At 26.7% G+C, this 14,290-nt stretch overlaps 1 protein-coding gene across 1 annotated transcript; it reads right to left on the bottom strand.

Annotated features, from left to right (window-relative positions):
* Nucleotides 1–1,092: 1,092 nt before the first annotated feature.
* LOC107004395 (nodulation-signaling pathway 2 protein-like) lies at nt 1,093–2,565 on the bottom strand. Its single transcript, XM_015202598.1, has one exon. It carries the CDS (start codon nt 2,563–2,565, stop codon nt 1,093–1,095), a length of 1,473 nt encoding a protein of 490 aa, XP_015058084.1.
* Between the last annotated feature and the right edge of the window lie 11,725 nt (nt 2,566–14,290).

Here is a 14,290-nt window from a genome sequence, read left to right as displayed (position 1 = left end):
TTACGATACACACCAACAATTTTAATGAAGAAGTCGAGCAATCTCGATACATAATATGTATATACATAAAAAGAAATAATCTATATATATATATTACGATACACACCACACAATTTTAATGAAGAAGTCGAGTGATCTCGAGATGTAATATGTATATACATAAAAAGAAATAATCTATCTACCCGATATAACTTTTCGAAGAAAAAGTGTCCGCATTTAACTGATTTAATATATACATACATAGTGATACATATGTGTGTGATATATTTGTGCACTTCGCAGTTAGCCCGTTTAGCTTTCTCCAAGATGAGGATCCTATTGGCCCAGACCATGTTTTAAATGAACTAAGCCCATCAAATTTTAGCCCAATGTGGATCAATAAAATCCTGTTAATCATGATTTAAGTGGTAAATGTTTATATTCAAACTACATTTTTTTTGTAATTATTGATTTAAGGGAAACATCCAAGTTCTTGTTGAATTAATTTTATTTAGACCTTAATATTGTAATATGACAATTGTTGCTCAGTTGTACATGAGATAATAACAAGTTAAAAATGAAGAGGAATCGGATCTTCGTAACACACCTCATGATTGATAGATATATGTAAGGGAATAAACATTAGTATAAAGGATGTGTTCGGTATAGAGAAAAACATTTTATAATTCTAGCATGTTTAATTAGTAAAAAGAAATTAAAATTACTTTCTCATTTGTTGTTTATTATCTTGCGACCATACTTCGAATAGTGCTTCTCTTTTGAGTCGAGGGATTATCAATCGGAAATAATCTTTCTGCTCCACAAAGGTAAGAGATAAGATGTGCATTGTCTCACCGTCTCCAATTTCCAGCTCATGAATTACAGAAGATTTATTTTTGTTATTATTGTTAATTTTTTTCAAGTAAAAATAAGAAAAATAATTTCAAGTGTGCTAACAACCCACTGAGAAATAATCAAAGAAATACAATCTCATTTACTCAACCTTCCCCAAAACTAACTTCACTATATTTACATTGTAATATTTCAATAACCTCCAAATCTAATTAATTCCCATGAAATATAATGTTCCAAAATTTATATTACAAAAAAAATTTAAAAAGATATTGAACTTGAAGGACTAGAACTTGATGATATAGGAACCCAAATGGAAGCACTTGTCAAAGGCCTTGATTTCCAACACAAAGCCAATTTGCTTTGTTCATTTTGCACCCAATACCCTCCACTAAACAAACTCACCAAATGCTTGGCTTGTCTCACATTACTTGAACTCATTGGAATTTGTCTAAAACCTTTTAATGAATATAGCCCTTTACTCCATTTTTCCCTTTCTAATTTATCACTAGGGAATTGTCTTAATGAATCCAAAATTCTAACTCTTAAAAATTCCTTCTCAATGACCCTTAATGCTAACTTGTATCCTCCACCAAAACCTCCAAGAATTGAATCATATATTGTTGTGTAATGATGTAAAGCCTCACAAAAGAACTCAACAAATGACATAGATGAGATTTTTGATAAATTGAAGAGCTCTTCTTCAACTAAGACAACAAGTTTAGGGGACAATTTTCTTAGTCCATTAAAAAATGTCTTGACTAGTGAACTTCCCCTTTGTGGCATGTGAAGTTGGTGGATCATAACATTAGCTATTAAGTTGTTATGACCCTCAACTTGTAACTTTTCTAAGTCCTCTAAGAGGATTTGATCAAACATGAAAGGAAGATTGATTGAATTAGCAAATTCTTGAAGCCTTTTGCCTGTTTTTTGTACATGACATGAGTTTGAATGATCACTAACAAGTGATGTGATTCTTAGAGAAGAATTTGTATTTCCTCTTTCAATCAAATCAACCATCAAAGGAGGCCATTGAATGCCTTCCATGATGTCAAAATCCAATATATGAACTTGTTGATTCCCTTTTGTTGCTTCAAGAATTGCTTGATTCGCGGTGAAATGAGCAAACTTAACATAAGGAGAGATTTCTTGAAGCATTTGAAACGCGGTCATTGAAGATGTAAACTCTGATTGATATTGATTAAGATTCAACAATTCATGTGATGAATTATTCAAGGTCTTGCATAACAAGGCTTGTGTAAAATACAAAGCCAATCTTTCAACAGGGGAATTTTCTCTGTTTTCTTGATTAGAAAGTATTGTATTTAGCCTCAAAACAATTATAGAAGCAAGATCAAGATTTCTAGCTTCAATAGCCTCAGCTCCCATAAGAAGAAGATCAGTTACACTTGTTTCCTCCATGAGGTGATCTTGAAGGAATTCAAGACGAGGATTGCAGACACGTGATTTTTGACCCTCTCTCGAGAGTTCAGTATCTCCCTGAATAATTTCTTGTTGCGTGTTTTGAAGGGGGATGTCTACATCTCCATCGATGAAATCGAAGTCATTTGGGAAATAGTCTAGTATGTCAACATCATTAACAATAGTTACAAAATCTTGGATTGAACATTGAGGGTTAATAATACTAGGATTATTCCAAGAAAATGTGGTCTCTAAGTTGCTATACTCAATATATGGATTAATGTAATTTGGTTGGAAATTTTCACACTCCATAATTATTTTTTTTTTTAAAAAGAGGGAATATAATTGGAGATTTTGTCTATAGGTCTTAGCTCTATTTCCAAGTGTTAGGGAACATGATTTATATATACACAAAACTAATATTAATAGGAATTAAAAAATAGGGTTCCAAAGTAGGAGTAGATGCAACTTGACCTAGTAGACACTTTTAAATAATTAATTTTAAAAAATGATTTACTCAATGCCAATAATAAAGGGATCTTATAATGTGATGTGTCTAGTGTACATTCATCAAAGAAGTTTTCAAATTATTTTTTTTTCCTATTTGGTTTTCAAAATTCTTAATTGTAAAGAATTGACATCACATGATATAATAGTAACAAAATATGGTGGAATATAAAAATAAAAATAAAAATATTGAATAAGCATAGATTAATAATATGTTCAATGCTTAGATCCCCCTTTCCCCCACCCTCCAACATTGATTACCACAATACCTTCTTTTTAAGATATTTTATAGATCAGTAAGTAATTGTACTAGATTTATTTTTGGAATTAACCTAGGTCAATTTATAACATACATATATTGCTTTAAAAAGCTAAAACGTTAAGTCCATTTTATTTCAACGAAAAGCCCACATTCAAAGTAGGTTGGAGTTCTAGCTTCGAATTTGAAGAACACTTTCCTTCCTCACTACTATATCGAGAGAAGCAACATGTCGATATTGGTACTTTTCTTCTTTTTCTCGAGCAAAGCTTTAATCAGATCTTATATTTGTGTTAAGAAATACATTAAATATATATAGATAACTCAAAAGTTTGGATCTTTAGTGTCTATACTCAAGTTCCATAGTTTTTGGTTAGGGTTAGTGCAAGGAATCTTTTTGATAGTCCAAAATTCCAATTTTTCAATGATATTCCATGATTTAAGATAATTGGCTAGATCCATTAAACCATTTTATAAAATTTATTAATATCCTTTTTATAAAGCAAATGGAATTCAATTCTTTGAATAATTCAAACCACTTTTGCTTTTATTGGAGCACAATATTTTCCATAAAAAAACAAGAAGAAAGATTCCTTTTTTCTTTGGTTTGAGTATTTCTAACAAAACTAAGAATTGTTGAATATTTCTTAATTGTTCCTTAACAAGAACATGAAAATGAAGTTTAATTGGGAGATGAAAAAGAAAAAGACATCACTAGTTTACTTTCTTATTCGGTGCTTCATATATATTTAGACCAAATTAAATCTGAATATTCGTTAAAAAGTCTTATATTAGAAAAATAAAGAGCAAAGAGCCCCCAACATGTAAAAATAACTATGTATCTGATAGAACTTGAAACTCAAACCTCAGAATTCTCATTAAAAACAAAAAAATATTTGCCGCTTCATTGAAACCTTAGTATCATTAGTTTTTTTTTTTTTTGGATTAGTTGATTCCATTATTAGTCAAGAAACTAACTTAATTGATTCCATTGCTCACTTCTTGATGATCTAATTACACAAGGACATGAGGTTATTAAATTAACAATTATTATAAGTTATTAATAGTTTTTAATTTACTTGTGCACCAATGGGAATTGTTGATTCTTGTCCACTTAACTACTCATTATTTCAGCCATGCCATGCCAATAACAGTAACTAGCTAGGAGATAAAATAAAAATAAATCTTTCACACATCTTCAATATTTTTCAGTATAATTAATTTTCTCATTAGTCAAACATTTAATTTGTTAAAATATTCTTTTATCTTTTTGGACTTTTTCATCTGAAATAGTAAAAATATTTGGAAAATAATATCTCAAGGTTTCGACCAATAGGTAGTAGCATCTTTTCGTAAGGTCAACCAATCTAAAATTATCGAACTGCGAAGATGTTTAGCTAAGCATATAAGTTGATTAAATTAATTTATATGTTTTATTTTTTTAATTTATTTACGTGTTTGATTATATTAACATCATAGTCATTTCTCATTTTATTTACAAAAGATGCTATTAATTTTATATTTGTTTGTAAAAAGTTTAAGAATATTTTAGTCATTTAAATAAAAATTAGCTTATAAGCACTTTTACCGAACATGTCAACTACTTATTATTGATTTCAACGATTCAACTCTGAAGTTTATCCCACAATCGTACTATTTTGAGTCAGCTTTGATATCATATTCATCATAGTCTAAGTTCAACGGTACAAGTATCATATGAACTTGTTAATTGTCTCATGTGAGAATTTTATTTTTTCTATCCTTCCTTTCCGATATAATATTTGTCAATATTATATATATATATATATATATATATATATATTCTGTCTAATAAAAACTTTTTAGCCTAATTAAAACCGATTAATTATTCTCAGCAACCTGATGGTTGATTCAGACTAACTTAACTAAGCAAAAATAATTTTTATATTATAATTAACTTTGATCTTAATACAATTAGTGGCTCATATCAATTTATTTTTTCTCCTAACGCCTCATATTAAATTAACTTTGATCTTAATACAACAAATTTAAAGTTGGAAGAGCGTGCATTTTATTTTCAATGGTAGATCACTAATGTACACCAATTTTTTATCAACCAAACACATAAAACATAACGACGATAATAACATATTTATGGTAGGATAAAGTATATACAGATCGACCTTAATACTATTTTAAAGGTAGAAAACTTGTTTCTGATAAATCGTTAGAAAGAACACACGAATATTGATGAAAAATAACATTAGCTTGAATCATTATTATAAAAAATTAAAGTTCTCAATAAGACAATAGTGTGGAAATTATTGCTAGAAATGCCCAAATTTCACGTGGATTAATTCATTAATTGAGATTAGATGCCCAAATTAGTGTGAAAAGAGTAATGAACTAACCAAAAATAGCAAAAGCTTTATCTCAAATAATTCTAATGTTTTGTTTTTTGGAAAAACTACAAAATATGGCAAACATTAATATACATTTAAAATAAATAGCTACAATTCACTTTTTTTTATGTTATATGGATATAATTACACAATAAATAGCAAAGTAATTATATATATAAATAATTAGAAAAATTATTAATTTTTTTTTTGTTCACACAAGTATATATCAATTAAACTACTAATTAAAAATTAAGCAAGGTTAGCAAAGGGACATAACAAGAAACAATTCAAAAACTAAATTTAGTTAAGTTTAATTATCATATTACATGTGTGCTAAGAATATACTAAGCATATTATGAAAATTCGGATTACTATCCTCACTGAAAATATTAATTAATTAGACATGTAATTTAATTTAATTGACTTTTTATGAGACACCAAAAAGTTATGACGTACTAGTCATTCACTTCATATAAATATTATAATTTAGAAGAAAAAAAACACATGAAACAAGTCCAAAATGTAACTCTTTATTTTTATATATATATTTTTTCTGTTTATGGAAATATTCACGTTTTAAAAAAAATAATATTTTCCTGCCCTAATTAAATGTATGCGTCGGAGGGTAGCCGCCCAATTTGATTTCTCATTGTTTTATTTTTCATTATTAGTTTTTAAAAAAATTATATTATTAATTTAATATTTTTTGAGCTATCATATAAATATAATTTTGTAACACCCTAGGGTTAGGTATATAAGAAAATAAGCTTCGGACATGATGTGCTTTAATGTCTAACTCTAAAGTACATAATATTACTAATGGATTGGATTGATATAGATCGTGATATCGAAGTCATTCCACGCGTATTTATGAAGTAATATTTTTGAGAAAATAATTCTTTTTTAATGAAAAAAAACTTTCTAAGAAAAACACGTTTGCACGTGATATTTCAAGTTTAATTCATTGTCTCTTTCTCACCCGAAAAACATCCTCGTCAACCCTCACTACTTGATTTTCCCATCCCTCGTCATCTATTAACCCCAATCGCAACTCTATCTCGTCCATATAGTATTTTGCTAGATTATACATTTTGAATTTTATTTTTTCGTTGATTTAACGAACATTAAAAGATAAGTAAGAGATCAACTTATTTTTCATGAAAATATTTTTGTATAAAAACAAAATCAATACTAAAAATAAAGGTCTTTTCCAGCACGAATCAATAAAAAATTTGTGTTATAAAATATGATTTTTCTATCCCAGCTTACTCGAAAAACACATGATGAAAAGCAAATTCTCATTGAAATACTAAGAATAACACACATTTTTTTTTATTTTCTCACTGATTCAATCAAATTATCTATATAAATAGTCGCTAAACATTTCCATTAGAAAATCTCAATTAAAAAATAGTGATTTTTCCCCTTCATTTTCTCTATATTTTTCTAGGAACATTGTCATTGAAAAGGTACCTTATTCAACAAATGGCCTTTCCTAGTTCTAAGAGGTGATTTACATAATTGTGAAATGATATAGAAAGTGCATAATCGATCTCGTTGCAATCTTGAAAGACACATGGGACTTCTATTTTAATTATTCAACAATTTAATTCATTTATATATATTATCTAGTTTCTAGTTTAAATTTACATAAACTACCTTGTAGGAATAATTTTGTCATTTTGTAGGAATAATTTTGTCATTTTTCTATTTTAAGTTTACAATCAACTTGGGTCGGGGTATTTGAACTCTATTTTATGTGCTTATCTTGTTTGATGCATTCAAATATATAGCAATAATTTTATGAAAAATAAAATGTAAGCTTCAGGATTTCATTAAGGAGACTTAAAAAACAAAAATATAATATGTGAAATCAGAATTTACAAACACAAGGTAAATTTTGAACCTCGTAAACTATTAAATTTATTTTTAGTCTTGGCTTCTGAGGATATAAAATCTATATACAAAGTTGAGGGAGTTCGGATGAACATCTTTATCTCTTCCTAATTTTGTCGTTAGCCAAGTATAGCTCTTAAACCATTAAAAGGTTGAAACACTTTTCCTATTTTTAATGCATTTTATTTTTATTTGGCCCGATTCAAACAAAATGAAAAAAAGGATTTGATTAACAACTAGCATTACTTTTTCTTTTTTTTTTTGGTATATTTTAATTTTTGAAAGAGTCTTCATATTCTTAATTCGATGCGAATTAGTTCTAATTGCATATATACAACAGAGGTCTGGTGATAAGTTAGATCTTTGATTGATTAACATTATTTTTTATTGACCTTCTTCTTTATTTAACTCTCAAGAATAGAAGGTCAAATTCAAATTATCATGAAAGTTAATTGAATAAACATATGCCGTTCTAATTTGATCTAAAAGTCAATATGGCACGACTTTATTGAAAAGCTTTGAAAAAGTGAGAAAGATGGGAAACATGAGCATAGGATAAATTGAGAAATTCATTGTGGATAAAGAGAAACATATGCAATTAGTGGGTAGAAGTGATTTGTAAACTCTCAAGCAACTAATATAATAATTAGAAAGGTAAATATCATTTAAATTAGATGAAAAGAAAGATATAAGAAGTAGAAATTAAATCTAACAAAGTTATAATCATAACATGAACCTCAAATGCAACATTTGTTCTCAAAGTTCGAGATAATGTAACAATAAACTACACCACCTTCATATATATATATATGAGTCATGGAAGCAAATTAAACATGAAGAGAGCTTTTAATGGTGTATTATAAATTAGAAAGCACAGCCTAAATAAAGTATTTCATTCATCTTCTTATTTTTGTACCAATTGGATATATACTAAAATTAGTACATGTCATTTAAGAAAAGGACAACCTAATAGGAAAGGTTCTCAAAAGGTAGTTTTTGTCTTATTTGTTCGTCTTAAAGGAAAGGAATATTAGATCGATTTGAATATAATTAGAAATTAAGTTGATTTGAAATAGAATTTTACTGGGAGATACAATGTGGATTACTTATCAAGTGTGAAAACTATCTAAACTTTCACAGTTTTTATATAATTATATCAAATAAGCAAATTTAGTTCGCAAATAAGGTGTCAAAACATATTAAGTCAACGTATTGATAATCATATATCGTCATATGTTTTTTTACAAATAAATGTTTTTGATTACATGTTAGGCAATTTTTTAAATATACATATTCTTATAATCCAATAAATTAGTAATTAGTTATTCTTTAATGAAATTATTTCACATAGTACAAACAATTTCTTTGCTTCGAAGGTGATTTCTTTTTAAAAAAATAAAAATTGAAGTGGTGAGTAGTAATTATCATTCCTTTTCTTTACTAACCATTCTTTAAACCTATTTAAAGTAAATATAGATTATTTATAATTTAAAAAATGTGTCCCTCTTTATATTAGTTTCTTCATACTAATTCATATTATTAAGAAATTACTCATTTAATATATACTTTTAAAATAAGATAACTAAAATAAAATAACTATATGAGATTATTTTACGAAATGTTGAGACTTTTCAATTTGAATATTATATTAAAACAATTTTTTTTTTGTTTCATGTATTATTTTAGGGTCAAAGATCGATGTACATTTGCTGAAAAGTGAAAATGACTGGTTGTAATATATTATCAATGAAATAATATTGTATGCTTCTTAATAATGCAACAAATCTATTCTTTTTATTTAATCAAAAAAGTTTATACGTAAGTTAGATGTGACCCTCACAACTAATTTATTATTGAATGGTTCATAATTACTCCTTTTAACACTTTACGTCAAGAAAACAACCAGATTATTAATTTATTAATAACAAATTAAATTACTTCCATTGGAAAATGACACCAAATGAAGAAAAACTCCAAAAGGTAATTTTTGTCATATACTCCAAAAAGTCTACAAATAAAATGATAAAAATTAATTATGTTTGCCGGCCATAGCTCCATGATATATTTTGAGTAGATCTGATAAAATTAGCTCGTGAAATTATAATTGATGTATATATAAATTATATAATTGAATATGTGTGTATATTTGTTATTTCAGTTTAATTATTTCAATTCATTCAACTTTGAATTGTTATCCAAAGCATAAAATGATCCATATGAAATACAATAATAAGTTTTTTTATTTATTTATTTATTTGATGTCATATAAAGTATTTTAATAGGTATTTGGATATTAGCAAAACGTACGTCTCGAGGCTAATAGGTGGGACTTAGTTCTATGAGGCTTAATTATATTTTAAGTATTTAATTGTACGTTTTAAAAACGTCTAATGCTCAACTCTTGCAGATTGTCTAACAATTCGTACATAAAATTATGTGTCAAATATCTTAGTTAATCATGTTCGTCATTATAATTCTTCGTAAATGAATGATGTTTATGATTTTTCATCTATAGAGAGAAAGAAAAATGAGAGTAATTCAAATAATAAATCGTAATATTGTACATTTACTATTTGAAAATATCGTGAAGATTTGATTATCATTTAACATTTCTTTTAAAAATATTTAACCAAATTTTACGTATTCACTAATCATTGTTCATCACAAATTTTTAATTTCGAATTGGTATAAACTAATATGTATCCCTAGAGGGAGGGAGGAACACTGTTAACCCAAAAATTAAAAATAAGGTCAATTATAGAACATAATTTTAAATAATTTTTAATACAATATAAATATTTTAAACTATTTTTGATTTAATATTGTATGAAGTGAATGATGATATGTACTTTCATAACGTCATAACTTTTTGGTATCTCTTAAAAGTCAGCTTAATTAAATTATACATGTCTAAATAATTATAATATAAATTCCAGTGAGGATGGTCATCCAAAATTAATAATATGCTTCGTATATACTCTGTACACATTATAATATGATACCCAACCTTAATATAATTTAGTTTTTTGAATTGTTTCTTCTTATGTCCCTTTGCTTACCTTTACATAACTTTTAATTAGTAATTTTATGGGAATCTTTTCTGACCAAAAAATAATAATATTTTGATTCAAAACGTCTAATATTATGATAGGACTTTCAATTATTAGATGCATTTTTATTATTTTCTGGAAAAAAGAAATTTGTTTTTGTCTCTTTTTACACTGATTTGAGCATCCTTGTAATAGTTTTTATAATCTTATAAATGAATAATAAATATTTATAATCTTATTCTTATATATTTAAAATCACAATATTCAAGAATCTTATAAATGAATAATAAATATTTTAATTAGTATATTCCTAAAAAGTATAAATCCCACAAAAAGAAAAACTAAATTCAATTAAATATTTTTACATAATTGATTTTAAATTCTAAGAAGAATACGATAGAAAGGACAATATGTTGCCTTTTCCAACACTAGATGTTGAGGAACTTTCTATTATTATTAATTATTTTCTTTTGGTGTATGATATTTATTTTGAAACACAATTAATTTGAATTTAGTTCGAAGGTAACATACAGAGAGTAAATTAAAGCATTATATATCAAAGAAAATTTTATATTTAAATTTTTTAATTACAAATAAAAAAGTATTATCGCTCTATCATGATTTGTGACGGTAAAATGACATGGAATCAATTATGTAAAGAATCATAATTAGAGCCCACCCTATTTGATTAATTAAAGTTCATGCATATAAGTACATTCATCGTAATTAGCATGCCACCACAATTTATTAATTGAAGTACCAAACATATTTTGTCTAGGCATGCTCTTTAATTTGTGGTCATAACACCAAACATTGGCCATTTGATGAATTATTTAAAAAAAAAACTTTGAACTCACAATGTGGAAATATAAATGATAAAAACAAAAAAGAATACTTATTTAAATGAATAGTAATTTCTAAATTAAGAAAATAATTTCACTATAATTGAAACATGAATAGAGGCATCAAATTGAGTGTAGGCTCATCGAAATAGATCTATTCAAAAATTACTTTAATTGAACTAGTCCAAAATACCAATTTTATATGTTTGTGTTTAAGTTTCAAAGTTAATTTCCATATTTGTATTTATGTGTGAGATTGTATTTGTGTATGAGATTGAGAAAGAGAAAAGAGACAAGCAAAATTTAGATTCGAAAGGAGAAGATTTTAAATGTGTATCTTGATGAAATTTGAGATATAAACTACTCATCTCTCACTATTATTATGAATTATAATTAGGAAATATTATAACTATCAATTATCATTTATAATTATGATCAAAACTATAATTATTTATCAAAATTCCTCTTTTAATAAATGGACCATTACCCTTTTTCATAATGAGAATAAACACACATTAAAAATAACAAAAACTAAGAACCAAAAACACAAAAAGTTTCAATAGAGAGAAACATTATTCAGATGACGATAATAATAATAACGTAAATATTTGTGTTCACTTTAAATATTAATTTCCCTTAAGGTTGCAAATATTGGTGGCGCACTTAGCTCTACAAATTCGCCATTCGTCTGGTTCTGCAATAATAACATTCTCGGTTAGTAATTAGTCTAAAACAATCTTTCGATTCAAATAAAAATTAATAGTCTAAAAAAAAAAAGTAAAAAATTAAAACATTACATTAAAAGAACTAGATACTTAACGTATATAAAATTTCGAACAATGACGAAAAGAACATCCAATATTGCAATAATCAGAATTATCAAGAATATCATGTGGACAATTCCATCCACAATGATCATAACATTGATAATCTTGAGAAGGACAATTCCTAACACAATTAATAAAACAATCATCATCTGTTTTAGCACAATTTATTGATTTCAAAGAAGAAAACATTAAAATCATTATAAATGATGCTATCATGGGATAAAAAACATTATTTCCCTTCCTAATTCCCATTATCTTAAAATAAAGAAAAATATTCCTCTCTTATGATAAGTGTTGTAAAAAAGAAAATTTGTTATTTAGCTTATGACCAATGACTATTATTTATATATGTTTAAATAATTAATTACTTGCCTTGTATATATATATCATATATATAAATAATATATTATAAGCAATTAATTTTTTGTTGACTAAGGAAAAATATAATTAGTTGACTAATTTTGTCAATAATTATTAGTAAATAAATTGATTCTTGCGGGGTAAACTCGATTTATCAAAGGCAATAAATCTGGTCTAATTTATTACTTTCACCATGATTTTGAGGATATTGATCAAAATCTTTAGACTTAATTATTTGTAAGTGGTAATCTTTGAGATTTTATCTATATAAGGATAAGAAATTATATTAATATATATATATATATATATATATATATAGTTGTCAAACGTCTGTATTGGTATACATATATAGTTATTATTGCTATAGGTAACTAATTGCTTAGTGTAAATAACAATAAAATTAGTGTAAACTTCGCTTTATCCAGATTTCCTTTATATGCCACACAAATATATTGTTGTCATAAAAACTATAGTAACAATATTTTGTATATATCATCCACAATTTCCTCTTTCACTATCTGTCATTCTATTATATCACGTACACAAAAACAAAATCACCGGAGCCACCATTTGTTCGTCATCACCTCCACAACTCCACCTCCAAACTACCCCCACCGCACCTCCTTAACTCCACCACCACAATGTTTCAACCACACCTCTTAAAAATAAATTATAATTTTATTATATACAAGATATACTAATCATTCACATTATATACATATTATATATATTGTATACGTACTGCATAGTGCATTATACACTATGTATAGTGCATAAATATAGTGTATACACAAATTATACAAACACTAATGTATATGCATTATAATATAATTTACATGCATATTTATACATTCTTTCTGATACCCGTCGTAGTCATGTAACCCTTCACACTAATTAATATGTATAACAAATGTATAACCATCATATACTTAGGTTCTAATGTATACAAACAAATTCTACACATATATATCATACAATTAGTATACGTTAATTACATAAAATTTTTGTGATTTTTCTTGGTTGCAACCCTTTCCATGTAGCTTATTGTTGTCAACTCCATGAATGGACATTGTAAAATCATCAAATTTAGTAAATTGAAACTTCCCTCGACAACATTTATCTAGTATCCTTACTTGCTTTTTTCAAATTTGATCGAATTTATATTTTTTGGCGTGACTCTGATATTTCTATCGTGAAAGCAAAAGCCAAGGGTCCTTTATCCTTCCTCCATGACAGCGCTGCATGATCATTTGGTACAAATATAGCCTAGATAAAATGTATAATATGTATATATTGTATGAAAAATATATTGATAAAAATTTATATAATAAGTATTAGGTATTGTGTATATGAAGAATATAATAAATGTATTATATTGAGTACTGTGTATTCGACGCGTATAATCAATGTTATACATAAAATAGTTAGAAATGTATAACAAATGTATATGTAGTGTATAATATATATTTTAGCTACAGTATGTCTTTCTATATATGTCCATTTGATTGTAAATATTTCATTAATAATAAGATCTTTACTTATGTACTTGTCCTTATTATTAAATAAAAATACAATATGATTCCCTCCAATTAATTCATTTGAACCCCCATAAAATAGCATCGTTTTTAAATCATAAACTTTAACGTTCAATTCCTATGAAATATATGAGTGTATACATAATCTTTGTGTTAATATAGGATGAAAATTGAAAACGACCTTTTCAATTTTATATTTGTAAAAAGTAAAGATTTTTATAGATGTTAAAATTATAATTGTTGAATGCCTTGAATTGGACCCGTTACAAACAGAAAGGACGGGGGTCTCGCTGCCCGGTCAGCGAGTCGGGGGGGCCAGGGGGGCGACGCGCCCCCTGGCCTGGGGGTCCGGGGGGGCGGGGACGCCCCCGGCCCGACGG

Source organism: Solanum pennellii, chromosome 11 (assembly GCF_001406875.1).
Source record: "Solanum pennellii chromosome 11, SPENNV200".
Lineage (NCBI taxonomy): Eukaryota > Viridiplantae > Streptophyta > Magnoliopsida > Solanales > Solanaceae > Solanum > Solanum pennellii.
Note: the sequence above shows the minus strand (reverse complement) of the source record. Positions and strands in the feature narration are given on the sequence as shown.

Bases quoted from the DNA above. Each gene is read 5' to 3' on its own strand.
- LOC107004395 (XM_015202598.1), bottom strand. From the start codon at position 2,565: ATGGAGTGTGAAAATTTCCAACCAAATTACATTAATCCATATATTGAG.